The 14304-nt window shown below is 49.9% G+C and overlaps 1 protein-coding gene across 1 annotated transcript; it reads left to right on the top strand.

Annotated features, from left to right (window-relative positions):
• The first annotated feature begins 454 nt into the window (after nt 1-454).
• Tp53 (tumor protein p53) lies at nt 455-12994 on the top strand. The gene is given in 13 exon segments (XM_052756670.1): nt 455-809; nt 6494-6568; nt 7565-7666; nt 7948-7969; nt 8068-8340; nt 9116-9299; nt 9380-9492; nt 9984-10093; nt 10355-10491; nt 10582-10655; nt 11510-11616; nt 12373-12430; nt 12432-12994. Coding segments are annotated over 11 exon segments (1176 nt in total). The 5' UTR covers nt 455-809; nt 6494-6568; nt 7565-7592; the 3' UTR covers nt 12456-12994.
• Nucleotides 12995-14304: the final 1310 nt, after the last annotated feature.

Raw genomic sequence — 14304 nt, 5'->3', positions numbered from 1 at the left:
CTCTCCCATCCCCTCTGCCTCCCTTTACCTTCCCTCTCTTCTTAGTTTGCAAGTTCTCTATCCCCCTAAAATTGTCGTGGCTGTGCAATTGAAGGCTGTGAAAACAATCTTCACAGATACTGATAAGGACTGTACAGGAAATTAAACAAGATGGTGTGATAGGAAGTTCTTGGAGAACATATTAGATTGAGATATTAAGAAAAGCCTTTCTAAGTGACATTTTAGCTGATGAGGAAAAACAAAACAAAAAAAAAAAAAAAAAAAAAAAAAAAAACACAACTTAGCTGCCGGTGTTGGCTCATCCCTGTACTTGGGAGGCTAAAGCAGTTGGATTGCCGCGAGTTCGAGGCCAGCTCTAGCTACAAAGACCCTGTTTCAAAAAGCCAAAAAGAAGACGATTACGACTATCCAGCTAGATAGGAAAGAGCAGTGTTCCGCGCTCTCCCGAAACGGTTTCCACCGATTTTTGTCCTCGCAACTCTGTCTTAGAGTACTTTTCACAACGCGTTCCTATGGATAGCAACAACGCAGGGAGAATCCTGACTCAGCAGCTGCCCCCCATTCCGTTTCTTACCCTCCACCCACAGAATGACTTGCCCTTACTTGTCATGGCGACTATCCAGCTTTTTGCCAGCAGTCTCGCGGGGGTTGCTGGGATAGGGACTTTCCCCTCCCATGTGCTCATACTAAAAGTTTTGTGCTTGAGTCCAGTGCCACTGGCTGCAGGTAGCTACCGGGATCTGGGGGCACCTGGCATCCGGGTCCGGAACCTCCTTTCCAGCAGAGTGACACGCTCCCCTGGAGACCCGGTAAGTTACCGACTGAGCCTGATGAGTCCTCTCTGAGTCACCGGCTCTCGGTTCGCATAATCTGAGGCTAGAGAGAATCGTGGGGTTTGGGGGTGGGGAAGTGGGGGGGGAACTCAGCCGGCTTGGGCGAGGTGGGGGCAATGAGAGTTTGGCTGGCGGGATGAACAGGACTGCAGTGTTGGAGATGATGTAGATGATGGGGCTCCTAGGACCAACCAGCCGAACACCTGAAAAGTAGATAGGGGATTTGGGGGGCGCTGAGACGGCCTAAGGGGTTTTCTCTCTGCCACCCCAGATGCACACCTATCTAGTCGCTGCGTGGGCGGTGGAAGCCCCAGAAATAACATGCACGAAGCACCGTGATTCGAGATCCATAGCTTAAGACTTTAGAGCCCACAGCATCCTACTGAAACCTCGGGCTCCATTCCTTAATTAAATCGGGGTGACTCGGGAAGCCAGAGCTGCTACGGTCCCGCAACTTCCGGACCTTTGTCCCGGGAGTGATTTTTTTTTTTCCAGCTGCACCCCAACCCTACTAGTCGAAGAAAATCCAAAAAAAAAAACCAAAAAACTGTTAGTCTTGACAATGAGAAGTGTTTGCCCTGGGAACCGACTGAGATCTCTTGGTCTGAAAGGCCCGCCGACCCTGTTATTGTTTGGCTCCACATTTGCATTTCTGCCGCTTGCAGGAGCATATTTCCGGTTTCTTTTTTTTTTTTTTTTTTTTCCCCGGAGCAACTCACTGCTCACTCGACGAGAGGGGAGCAGAAAGGAGGAAAAAAATGTATTCTAGGCTGGTGCGATTGCTTGAGGAAAACTGCTATCCTCGATCATCGCGTTTTCCTGGATTACTTGCTTGCTTTTGCAAAGGAGGAGGTGTTTATTTAAAAGAGTGCGAGGATAGGTCGTTTTTTGGTGCCGGAAAAACAAATTACCGAGTATCCGGTTTTGGGGTGAGCCATTCCCTTGCCGAACGCATTCCACACGTCCTGAAAGCGGAAGGGGCGTGCCTTGGCCGCGGGCGCCCGGAGATCCTAAGTGCAGTCGACCTGCGCAGGACTCTTCCAGGATAGACTATCCCCTGGTCCTGCATTGTCCATCTATAGAGCAGGTCATTTTATTACAATTTCTTGTCGCGCACTAGATATTGTGCGTCTTTTTTCTTTTTCTTAAGTATCTCCACACAGCACTTGGGAAGGGGAATAAATTTCTTTTTGTCCCTCTGAAGGGACAAAATAAGTGAACGATTGATAGACCGGAAAAAAAAAAACAAAACAAAATGTTTTTTCCTGGCTACAGGTATAAAATTCAATGGCAGACTAGAAATTCAGGTTTATAGAGAAGTATAGAAATGACTATCCTTGGTGTTTTAGACGGGAAGGGAACCCGAGTGAGTGAAGGTTAGACCGGATGTCCCAGGGCTATTTTGTTATGCAGATAGCCTCCCAGCTCTTGCAATCCCTTGACTGGACTCTGAATGTGAAAAGATTTCCAATCCAAAGCCAAAAAGGGAGTGCCCCTGAGCCCCTCCCCTGTTTACGAATGTAAAGATATGTAAATTTTGTTTGCCTTTTTTACAAAAACAACTTCAAGAGCTAGGCTTTTTTTACAAAGGTCTTCAGTTTCTCTGAATAATTTAGTGCAGGGGAGTTGGGATTAAGGATGGGTAGTATACGCCTATAATCCATGCTTAAATCATCTGTAGCTTACTTAAGACTGTGTAATGTAAATGCTATTCAAATAAATGTTATAGTGTTGGAGCCAGGCTAGACAGGATGCTGCTAACGTTTAATCCCAGCGCTAGGGAGGCAGAGGCAGGCAGGTATCTTGTGAGTTCGGGGCCAGCCTGGTCTCAATAGAGAGAGTTCCAGGACAGCCAGGGCTACGCAGTGAGACACTATCGCAAAAAGAAAAAGGAAGCTGAATGTGTTAATGTTCAGCGCAGACACTGGACTGCATTACACGGTGGCAGTTTAGAAGCATTAGAAAGCCAGAAGTGGGAGGATCTCAAGTTCCAAACCAGCGTCTGATGCATACAGGGAGTTCAGCCTGAGCAATACAGTGAGACCCTGTCTTTAAAACACACACACGGGCTGGAGAGATGGCTCAGAGGTTAAGAGCACTAGCTGCTCTTCCAGAGGTCCTGAGTTCAATTCCCAGCACCCACATGGTGGCTCACAACCATCTATAATGGGATTTGATGCCCTCTTCTGGCATGCAGACAGAATACTGTATACATAATAAATCTTAAAAAAATAAAATAAAATAAAATAAAACACACACACACACACACACACACACACATGCTTAAGAAGTAGACACAGAAGGAACTGAAGTTCAAGGTCATCCATGGCTCTGTAGTTCTAGACCAACTTGGGATGAATTAGACAGTGTCTCAAAAAGAAGTTCAGGGACTGGAGAGATGGCTCAACAGTTAAGAGCACTGGCTGCTCTTCCACAGGACCCAGGTTCAATTCCCAGGACCCATCTGGCAGCTCACAGTTGTCTGTAACTCCAGTTCCAGGGGACCCAACACCCTCACACAGACGTACATACAGGCAAAACACCAATGCACCTAAAATAAATGAGTTAATTTTAAAAAAAGAAGTACAAAAATTAACATGTGTTAGCAAATCAGACCTAGGAGGCGTTTATACTGGAAGGGTCAGTGCGCTAGCCTGGAGTGCTAGAACTCCGAGGATGCTGAGGCAAGAGGATTTGGAAACCATCCTGGGCTGCATAGCAAAACCTTGTCTCAGAAAAACCAAACAGTTGGAGATATATGTGGTAGAGTATTTCACCTAGCATGCCTGAAGCCTGGGTTTAAACCCCAGAACCACAAAAACAAAAGGATGAGTCAGTCTATCTTGACCAAATATGATTTGTCCATGGGTTGCTGTGTATCAAACAAATCTCTGTAATTCACATGAAAGTCCTGTGAATGCTTCAACAGGAGAGAAATGGCAGTTGACTAGACCTCGGTCGGCCTTTTTCCATCCCTTTATTTCCGTTATGTTTATGATGTGGAACAATCTGAGTGCCTAGAATCCAGCGCTATGGCAGTTAAGGCAGTCCAGGAGCGAATAAGGCCGGCCTGCAATGCATTGTGAGACCGTCTCAAGAAAGGGACAGGGGCGCAGAATAAATTCCAAAAGTGATGTATCCAAGTGTTGACTCATTAGAGAAAGTCACCTTGGAAGGGACGAAAGTAACCTTGACTCCTTAGTGTTAACTTGGTGGGATTCAAGACCTACACATAAAACTGGTAAACTTCTAGGGAAAAGTAACGTCTTTACATTTTGTTGGTTTTGTTTTGGTTTGTTGTTTTGGTTTTTTGCTTATTTTTCTGTCTTTAGCTGATGGAATGAGCCAAGTGTCTTTGTCTTGGTGTAGGAGAGGGTTGGTTACAAGGCTATTTGAAAAGTTACCAAGCAAACATTGAATATTTTCTCGTTTCCACATTTTAGTTACATAAACAATGTATGCGCTTGCGCTCTCTCTCTACCTCCACCCTCTTGTTTAATAAAGCTAAAGCCTTGTCTGGTGGTCAGCCAGAGTCCCATGAACTCCCTTCCTGAGACTTTCATAGGTTTGTGAATTTTTGCTTGCCCTGTCTTTCACAGGTTTCCATAAATGTTTATAAAATAAGTAGTCTTGCTGGACAGTGGTGGTGCACAACTTTAATCCCAGCACTTGGAAGGCAGAGGCAGGTGGATCTCTGTGAGTTCAAGGCCAACCTGGTCTACAGAGCAAGTTCTAAGACAGCCAGGGCTACACAGAGAAACTCTTGTCTTGAAAAACCAAAAAGAAGGAAAGAAAAGAGTTCTAAACTAGATGTAGTGGCTCACACCTGTAATCTCAACACTTAGGAAACTACGACAGGAGAATTGCCGTGTAGCCAGTCTACAGAGACTCTCAAAATAGAAGATGAAAGTAAATGAAAATAATGGTGTGCTTTTATTTATTTAGCTGCGATGTATGTGTGTGTGTGTGTGTGTGTGTGTGTGTGTGTGTGTGTGTGTGTGTACATGAGTTTTGGGGGTAAGCAGGCTTGGTAGCCAGTCATGGACCCATATTTTGAGTTTTTCTGCAGATTATATTTTTCACCCGATAGATTTCCGAAGCATTTTTTCAGAACCGTGTTTTATTTGTACCTTTCCCACCAGTGGATTCCGTTGTGATTTCTCTAGCTCCGCATCCAGAGGACCACTGAGAGGGGTGTTTTTGGGTGCAGGCCGCCTGCTGGCCATGTCAGCTTTTCTAGGAAGTGTACCTGGAAGTGGTTTTGCTGAGTAGGGAGAAGCCTGCTTTCAGCCACCCCAGACACTGCCTCGTTGCTTTTTAGAACCAACAGTGTATCCCTGACTTTTTTTTTCCAGCACTGGGAGTTGAACCCAGGGCCTTGGACATAGGAGGCAAGAACTCTGCCACCAAGCTACACAGCAAGCTCCAGAAGATTTTTATACTAAACTCTGAAACATTAGGAGAATAATCTTGTTCAGAGTAGGGTGTGGCTTCCGGGTTCCCGGGTTCCCTTCCTTTGGTGGTGGTGGTGGTGGCGGCGGCGGCGGCGGCGGCGGCGGCGGCGGCAGCCAATGGCGTTTGTTTGCTTTGGTTTGGCGGGTTGGAAGGTTGCCATAGACAAGCCTTGAACCCTTCCAGCCATCCTGCCTCAGCTTGAAGATCCTGGATAAATGACTTCATTCCCTTAACTCTTCCTCCATCTGTTAATAGCTCCTGCCTAGCTTTCTCGGGATCAAATGAGTGAGTCCCTGAAAGTAGCCGGCCTCTTCCGGCTTTATTACCTTCCCACCCGGCATTTTCTTAAACATCCAGCCTTCATGACCATTGGCTGGATAAAATCTTACTATCGCGGCCTCCTAATAAGTACCTAATCAAAGGGGTCCATATTGGCAACTGCTCTTTGTCAGGAAACCCTGAAAACATAGTTACTCCTAATGACCTGGGTGATAGAGCAAGGAGACCTCCTATGTCTTGTGAGGCAGCCTCGAAGGAAGACTGAGACATTGGACAGCCATCCCAGCACACACACAGCACAGTTCCCTGACGAGGTGAACTGGATTAATGGGGAGCAGTTGGTACCACAGGAGCCCCACTGGCGCATAGAGCAAAGGAGGCCGTCACATTAACATTGCTGAGCCCTTAATACGCCAGGCACTTGTCTCTGTTTACGTGTGTGTGTCTGTCTGTCTGTCTGTCTGTCTGTGTGTCTGTGTATGTGCACACATGTATTACTGGTGGCAAGGGTGAGGGGCGCTGAACCTGGGACTTCACAAGCTAAGTAAATAGTCTACCATCGAGCTCCCCCAAGGTCAGATCTCAAGGAAATGAAAAGGCCAAAAGGTAGCCCTTTCAGATAGGTAGGATCTTAAAGTAAATGTAAGAGTGAAATGTCCAGCTCGGGACCTTTGGCTTCTGAACGTCCTCTCATAAACGTCTGTGGTTTTAATTATTAATCTGAAGAGGCTCTGGGTCTCCCTCACCGCTTTCCATAGCCGCCTCGGTGCTCAGAGTGAAGGGCTACAGTGTCCTGCCGTTGGTTTTCGTCAGCTAAGACCTGCCTTGACAAGAGAGCTGTACAGAAGAGCCTGTGGTGAACCGGATTGTTGGGAGGCCATCTTTAACCAAAGCTCATTCCTTTGCCTTCTGTGTGTCCTCTGCAGGTCACCAGTTAAGTGGCAGGTGTGACTGTCAGACAAATAGGATAGCCCATGGGAAGAGATTTCTCCAACTCCTAAGTAAATGAAACGGGCTCAAGCTACAGGAAAGTGGAAGTCATGTTAAGATTAGAATCAGCATTAACAGCAATTGTCCTGGAATGTCTGTCTGTATTGTTAGAGAGAAAGGGAACGTGTGATGTCCCGGGGCGCTGGCCAGAGGGCCCTGGTAGTTAATCCTGACACCTGAATTTTGTCCCCAGAACCCACCTTGTGGAAGGGGGGGAACCAAATCCTGCAGTCTGATCTCCACACTCGACTTGGCACACACACAAGTACACTTACAACAAATAAGTAAATGTTTAAATAAGGAAGTAATTTTTGTTTTAAGGATAGCCTAGTGCGGCCGCTTGAAAGCCAACCTGGGAGAAAGTAAGATCATAGCTACAAGGCTAATAATAATAATGATAATGAGTAAGAGAAAGTACCATACAGCTTAAGTGCTATGAAGAATATCATGGTGTGGCCTGATGGAGATTGGCTGGCTGCGACTGAGCATTCCTGAGGAGCTATGGCATACAAGATAAGGAAGAGCCTGCCTCGTAGCCACAGGGAGAAGAGCAACAGGAACCTTGCTCTTGCAGAAGGAGTCACCACCGACTGAGCCGGGGAAGCTGGCTAGGGCCCAAGGAGAGGAAGGCTGTAGGGACATGCTGATTCTGCAGGGATTTGTAAGGGGTTGGGGAGCTGTCCCGAGAGAACAGGTGGGACACTGGTGGTCATTCTTGGAGATTTGCCCTAAAGAGGGTGTGAACAATGGGATCGTGTGTGAGATGAGTGATAACGGGGGGGGGGGGGGGGGGGGGGGGGGGGGGTGGTGCTTTCCCAGAGGGAAGGAGGAGAGTTGTAGGCTGTGGGTGGAGGAGAGCTCGTGAGGTGGGAAGTGCCTAACGTGAATCTGGTCAGAGGTCAGGGCAACCTGGGAAGAGACAGAAGAGCTGCCCACTCCCTGCTGCTCTGGAAGTGGTGTCCCCTCACAGACTGTCTCAGACCTGGCCCTTACCTTTCTTCTCACAGAAGCCTGGCTGACTTGTTGGATACTGCCATGGAGGAGCCACAGTCAGACCTCAGCATTGAGCCCCCTCTGAGTCAGGAGACATTTTCAGACTTATGGAAACTGTGAGTAGATCTCATGGGGCCCCTAAGGTACACCAACCCTCCCCCACCCTAAGCACCCTGTCTGCCAGCAGAGGCCTAGGATAAACAAAAACAGCAGTGCTAAAACAAGATATGGGGTTGGGTGCCTATAATCCCTGCGTTTGGGAGGTGGAGGCAGGGGGATCCAAAGTTTGAGGTCATCCTCAACTACACAGCAAGTTCAAGGCCAGCCTGGGATAAGTGAGATCCTGTCCACAAAAAAAGGCGGTCAGTAGTGCTAACTCTCTGCTCTTGTCTTACAGACTTCCTCAAAACAACGTTCTGGTAAGGACCAGGGCAGAACGGGGCTGGAGGGCTGGGAGGGCTGGGTGGATGGTGGACTGAGAGCACAGAATTGAAGTTCTCCTTTGGCCCATCCACAGTCCACCTCGCTGTCCTCTAATTCCATGGAGGATCTGTTCCTGTCCCAGGATGTTGCAAACTGGTTAGAAGGCCCAGATGAGACCCTCCAAGTGTCAGCAGCGACCTCTGCCGCCGAGGACCCTGTACCAGAGGCTCCCATGCCGGTGGCCCCTGCACCAGCCACTCCTTGGCCCCTTTCGTCTTCTGTCCCATCCCAGAAAACCTACCAGGGAAAATATGGTTTCCGTCTGGGCTTCCTGCACTCAGGGACAGCCAAATCTGTCACATGCACGGTCAGTGGCCCCCAGGCGTTGACTTTCATGTGACCTTTCCATGCCTGTTTTTTCTGTCTAGGTTTTGGGGGTGGACTTTGATGTATGTCTCGGGGTTTAATTTCCCCCTGGACCTTTGCCTTTTATCCTTCTCCGGGTTTCTGCATCTCTCCAGGGGGCATGGAACTTTCTTTCCTTGAATTCCTTTCTTGGCTTTTGAAAATACTCTTCTGAAGCCAGCACGGTGGCATACAGTGGAGTCCCAGCTGTTGGGGAGGTTGAGTGAGGCAGGATTGCTGAAGGCCAGCCTGAGCAGTATAGCAAGACCCCTTCTTAAAAAAACAGGTCCCAGTGGGGTGACACACACCTATAACTTCAGCACTGGGGAGGCTAAGACAGGAGGAACAAAAGTTCAAGGCCATCCTTGGCTACATAGTAAGATTCCCCTCTCAGGAAAAAAAAAAGAGAGAAAGAGGCCAGCGCAGACATTTAATCCCAGCACTTGGGAGGCAGAGGCAAGTGGATCTCTGTGAGTTTGAGGCCAGCCTGGTCTACAGAGCAAGTTCCAGGACAGCCAGGGCTACACAGAGAAACCCTGTCTCGAAAACCCCAAGACAGAGAGAGAAGGAAATGAGAGCTGCTGGTGTGTAGCCCGATCCTGTCGTTGCCGGCTGCCCTCCACCACGATACCTGCATCCGGTAGCTGCTCGGCAGTGTTGTTGCTCAGATCCCCGTCCCGACCTTGTTCCTAAGTTGGCTTGTCCCCTGACCTTCGATTCATTCTCCTCTCTTACAGTACTCCCCTCCCCTCAATAAGCTCTTCTGCCAGCTGGCAAAGACATGCCCTGTGCAGCTGTGGGTCAACTCCACCCCACCGCCTGGCACCCGTGTCCGTGCCATGGCCATCTACAAGAAGTCACAGCACATGACAGAAGTTGTGAGACGCTGCCCTCACCACGAGCGCTGCTCCGATGGCGATGGTGAGCACTCCGGGCTGGCTACGGGGTTCGAACTGGTTGCCTAGGGTCTCCCAGCCTCTGACATTTTTGATTGCTCTTAGGCTTGGCTCCTCCTCAACATCTTATCCGGGTGGAAGGAAATTTGCGTGCCGAGTATCTGGATGACAGGCAGACTTTTCGGCACAGTGTGGTAGTGCCATATGAACCACCTGAGGTTTGTTCTTTTGAATTTGTTTGAAGACAGGGTTTGATTTGCTCTAGCCCAGACTGATGGATGTTGACCTTATGGGAACCCTCCTGCCTCAGACTCCTGAGTAATAGGCTTGTAGGTGTGAACTACCACACCCAGCCTGAGGTTTACTTTAACAAGAGGGTCTCTGGGAGAAGAGAGCTGGAAGGGGTTGTCGGTAGCCACTCAGGTGGGAGGCAGAGAGACTGAGTCCTGTCCCCTCACCATTACCGTGCTTGGGATACAACCCGAGCCTCACACATGCTAAGCAAGTATTGTAACCCATCTCCAGCCCACTGGCTTCTCATCTCGCACCCTCTTCTCCAGGAGGTACGCAGAACAGGTGGGATGACCCCACTCAGCAACTGAAACTGAGGCTTTCTAGAGGCTGTAGACCTGGCTGCTGCAGGCTCCCTGTGGTGGGATGGGGAGTGACTTGGCCTGGGACCTATGTGCTGTGCTGTGTCCTCCCCCAGGTTGGCTCTGACTGTACCACCATCCACTACAACTACATGTGTAATAGCTCCTGCATGGGCGGCATGAACCGCCGGCCTATCCTCACCATCATCACACTGGAAGACCCCAGGTAGGAAGCCGCTGCTACGCCCAGTTCCTCCCCAGCCTGTCTCTGTACCGTGGCTCCCACCCGCTACCACATGCCTAGCCCTCTTTAGCTCTTGCCCTGTTTGTATAATGAAGTCTCCTCCTCAGTTCCCTCTCTGGCTCGGGGACTTCACTTATCTGTGGCTTCTCGGTGTCCCTGGGGTTGAGGGTCCGGTTTACTGATATTCAGAAAAGGACCAGCTTTCTTACAGTCCTGTGTTTTCCCTCTTCTCATCCCGGGCAGTGGGAACCTGCTGGGACGGAACAGCTTTGAGGTTCGTATTTGTGCCTGTCCTGGGAGAGACCGTCGCACGGAGGAAGAAAATTTCCGGAAAAAGGGAGAACCTTGCCCAGAACTTCCCCCAGGGAGTGCTAAACGAGGTAAGTGGGCAGGACCAAGAAGGTGGAGGATGGGGTTCAACTTCACCCACCCCAAATTCATCCTCTTGTCTCTGCTTTCCTTTTTCACAGTACTGCCCACCAACACCAGCTCCTCTCCTCAGCCAAAGAAAAAGACACTTGATGGAGAATATTTCACCCTTAAGGTACCAAGGTTGGGGGACTCGCATGACAAGATGTGTCCATTACTGCCTTTATCGATGCTTCTTGCAGGTATCAAGCTAGAATTACTGCCAGGTTCAAGTTCTGAGTCTAGTACAGGAAATGCTATTTCTCTTTCAGCTGCTTTGTCTCTAGCTACGGGCTTCAGAGCACATGCTCAGTGGGCAGTCATGCCTCCGAGACAGCGGCTCTCCTTTGTACCTAACTTGAGAACACCAACTGAGACCGTAATACAGGTGCTCCTCTGCTTAAGATAGGAACGTGTCCTGGCAAACCCATCAACAGAGGAAAATGCCATATGTAAAAAATGCATTTAGAGCCAGGCATGGTTGACACGTACCTGTAATCTCAGAACTGGGGGTGGCAGCTGCAAATCTGAAGCTTGCAAAAAAAAAAAAAGATAATCCAAAAAGGACATTTGGGTTTAAGGACACAGCCCAGTTTCGGGATACTTACCTAGCATGCATGCACCAGGCCCTAGATTCCTGGTGGCACACAGTGCATTTGATCCACCTAACCTCCAGGACTCCACAGCCCAGCAGCACAGCGCATTTCCCAGATTGAATTTCCCCTCGTGATCGTGCTGTTGAGAGCTGGGGCTGTCTGTCGCCAGCATCAACAGGCATCCTACAATGTTATCGTTAACTGGAAAAGGCCCAAACTTGATGCACACTTTCTCCTGAATGCCTGTTGCTTTCACACCATCATAAAGTCCCCCCCAAAAACTGTAAGTCATTCCATCTCAAGTTGGGGACCGACTTTCAGAAAGAAAGTTGTCAAAGGCATGGAAGTGGTTCCGTGGCTTTGCCTAGTACCCGTCCCTCCACCCTTGTCGCAGATTCATGGTCGTGACCGCTTCGAGATGTTCCGAAAGCTGAATGAGGCCTTGGAGTTCAAGGATGCTCATGCTGCAAAGGGGTCAGGCGACAGCAGGGCTCACTCCAGGTGAGTGACGGGAGGCGGCTCCCAGCTGTGGTGCCCCTACCCTGACCTTACTCTGAGTTTCTGGTAAAAGACAGTAGGCTCATTCTGCTGGGTGGGAATGCTTCTTCGGGAGTCTGGGGTTATTCTACCCTGCCAAGTGCTAATGGGCCCTGTGAGGCCTACTTACCCCCATTTCAGGCTCAGTTTCCTCATCAAGTGGAATGAGGGATAAGGTATGGTGTCACTATCCTGTAACCTCAGCAGTAAGGAAGGCAGAGGTCAGGCCATTATTGGAAGTTTGAAGTCTTCATAAATGTGTGTGTATATCAAGTTCCAGGCCAGCCAGGGGCTACATAGCAAGACCCTGTCTGGGGGGCTGGGGTGGGGTGGGGGGTTTGCTGGTGCTGATGTGAAAGGGGAGATAAACTGATTCCCAGAAGTACTTCAACCTTTTCTGTGAGTATACCTACCCATGGTAGAGACCATCTTAAATTCTTAAATTCCCATTTTTTCCACCGGGCGGCGGGTGGCGCACACTTTTAATCCCAGCACTCGGGGGAGGCAGAGCCCAGGCATATCTCTGTGAGTTCGAGGCCGGTCTGGTCTACAGAGCGAGATCCAGGACAGGCACCAAAATAACACAGAAACCCTGTCTCGAAGAACCAAAAAAAAAGTTCCCATTTTTCCGGCCTCCAACCTAGAGCCTTCCAGACTGGATCAAGGAGAAAAGCCCTAACTGCTACCTCCTATCACACCATCTCTCCTGTCTTCCTACAGCTACCTGAAGTCCAAGAAGGAACAGTCTACCTCCCGTCATAAAAAACTAATGATCAAGGAGAGAGGGGCCTGATTCAGACTGACATCCTCTGCCCCCCGTCAGCAACCTCCAGCCCCCCCCCTCCTTTCCTGCCGTTGTGTGGCTTGGGTGGTGGGATACACCAACTCGGCTTTTAGGATTCTGACCCTGAGGAGAGTCTTGAAGAGAGGAAGAAAATTCTTGTCGGTGGGGTTGAAGTTTCCAGTTGGCTCTGTGCAGTGATGAGGCTTTTATACCTTGCGGCTAGGACTCGGTCCCTTCTGTGAGCCCTGGTTCCTGGCCCCTGTTGGGGGATGGGTTGGTAGTTGCCAGGTCTCTGCTGGCCCAGCGAAATCCTATCCAGCCACTTGTTGGACCCTGGCAACCTAAAATGAAATTTCACCCCACCCTACGCCCTGTAAGATTCTATCTTGGGCTCTCAGGGTCCGTATCCACCAAGACCCATTTTCTTTCCCCCCTGCGCTCAGGATCAGTGTCGTCGAACTCTGCCTACCCTTTCCGCCTTTACCACCCCCTCCCTTTTTATACCCCCTTTTATATATCAATCTCTTATTTTACAATAAAATTTTGTTATCGCTTGTATGGTTTTTGAGGGGTTGATAGCAGCCTAGGCTGCCTGGACCCCCAGGTTACGGGGGATGAATTTGAGGGGCAGCCGCCTGAGTCCAGACAGTGTTGGGGTCAGGGGGTGGAGTTCTGGGGTTCCAGAAGAGGAACAAAGCTAGGGACTGGGTCAGTTTGTGGGCTGCATGACAACAAGGGAGAGTGGTCCCTCCATTCATAACTGGGGAACCAACCATCCCTCCTCCCTCCCGCCAGGGCTGGCACACAGTCCTCACCCACCCTACTTCCAGGCTCGGGCCTGCTGCTGTCCTCTGGGCAGCCTCTCACCGAGGATTACGGGATTTAAATGTCTGATTTAGCAAGCCTGAGCCTCTGGAGCGGCCATCTGCTCCACAGGAAAGGATTCGGGGTGCCTGGGTTCCACAGGGCATGGGGTGGCTGCTGCTGGGTGGAGGAGGCCAGTGGGAGGCCTGCGCGCTGGGGTCCCGGGAAACCGGGGGCAGTTGAGGTGAGGTGTGGGGCCTTCCCAGCATCCCCACATCCTGGGCCTCGGGCCAGGCAATTGAATGAATTGAAGCCTTGCACTTTGCCAGGAAATCCTTTGAAAGGGCTTCTTGGGATAGGAGAGTCAGAGCTGGGCAGCCCGACACCCTCCCACCCACCCTTCTCAGTGCTGCTGGCTCCCAGGGAGGGGGGCTAGGCCAAGCTCTCCCCATAGCCTGCTGTTGCCTGAGCCAGTGCCAATAGGGAGAGCCAGTCGGTGAGCACGTGGCTTGGCCTTGTCTCTTGGTAATGGAGAAAGGGATACTGAGGTCCAGAGGGACTTTAGGGCCACCATCCTTTGCCTGTCAGCCAGGCTTGAAGTGCCAGTGGGGTCCTTTGCCTGCAAAGGGCCCCCTGTACAGCTTGGAAGGGACCAGCCTCCTACCTCAAGTGGCTACCAAATGTTCTCACAGCAAACTTGGATCCACCTTCTCATTTTCAGTTCTATGTGTATGTGTGATACCAATCAAACCCAAAACTTTTTTTATATGGGGGTTGGTTTATTACTTTTTTTTTTTTTTTTTTTTTTGGTTGGTTGGTTAATTTGGTTTTGGTTTTTTCTTGAGACATGGTTTCTCTGTGTATCCTTGGCTGCCTTGGAACTTGCTCTGTAAACCAGGCTGGCCTTGAACTCAAAGATCCACCTGCCTCTGCCTCCCAAATGCTGGGATTAAAGGCCTGTGCCACCACCACCCGGCTCCCAAAACTGTCTTACATACTAGTTACTGCCTGTATCCACAGACCCTTCATGTGGCCATTGGCTCCAGCTACCAGGCAAGCTGGAG

Source organism: Peromyscus californicus, unplaced genomic scaffold, assembly GCF_007827085.1.
Source record: "Peromyscus californicus insignis strain IS unplaced genomic scaffold, ASM782708v3 Scaffold_3__1_contigs__length_106647218, whole genome shotgun sequence".
NCBI lineage: Eukaryota > Metazoa > Chordata > Mammalia > Rodentia > Cricetidae > Peromyscus > Peromyscus californicus.
Note: the sequence above shows the minus strand (reverse complement) of the source record. Positions and strands in the feature narration are given on the sequence as shown.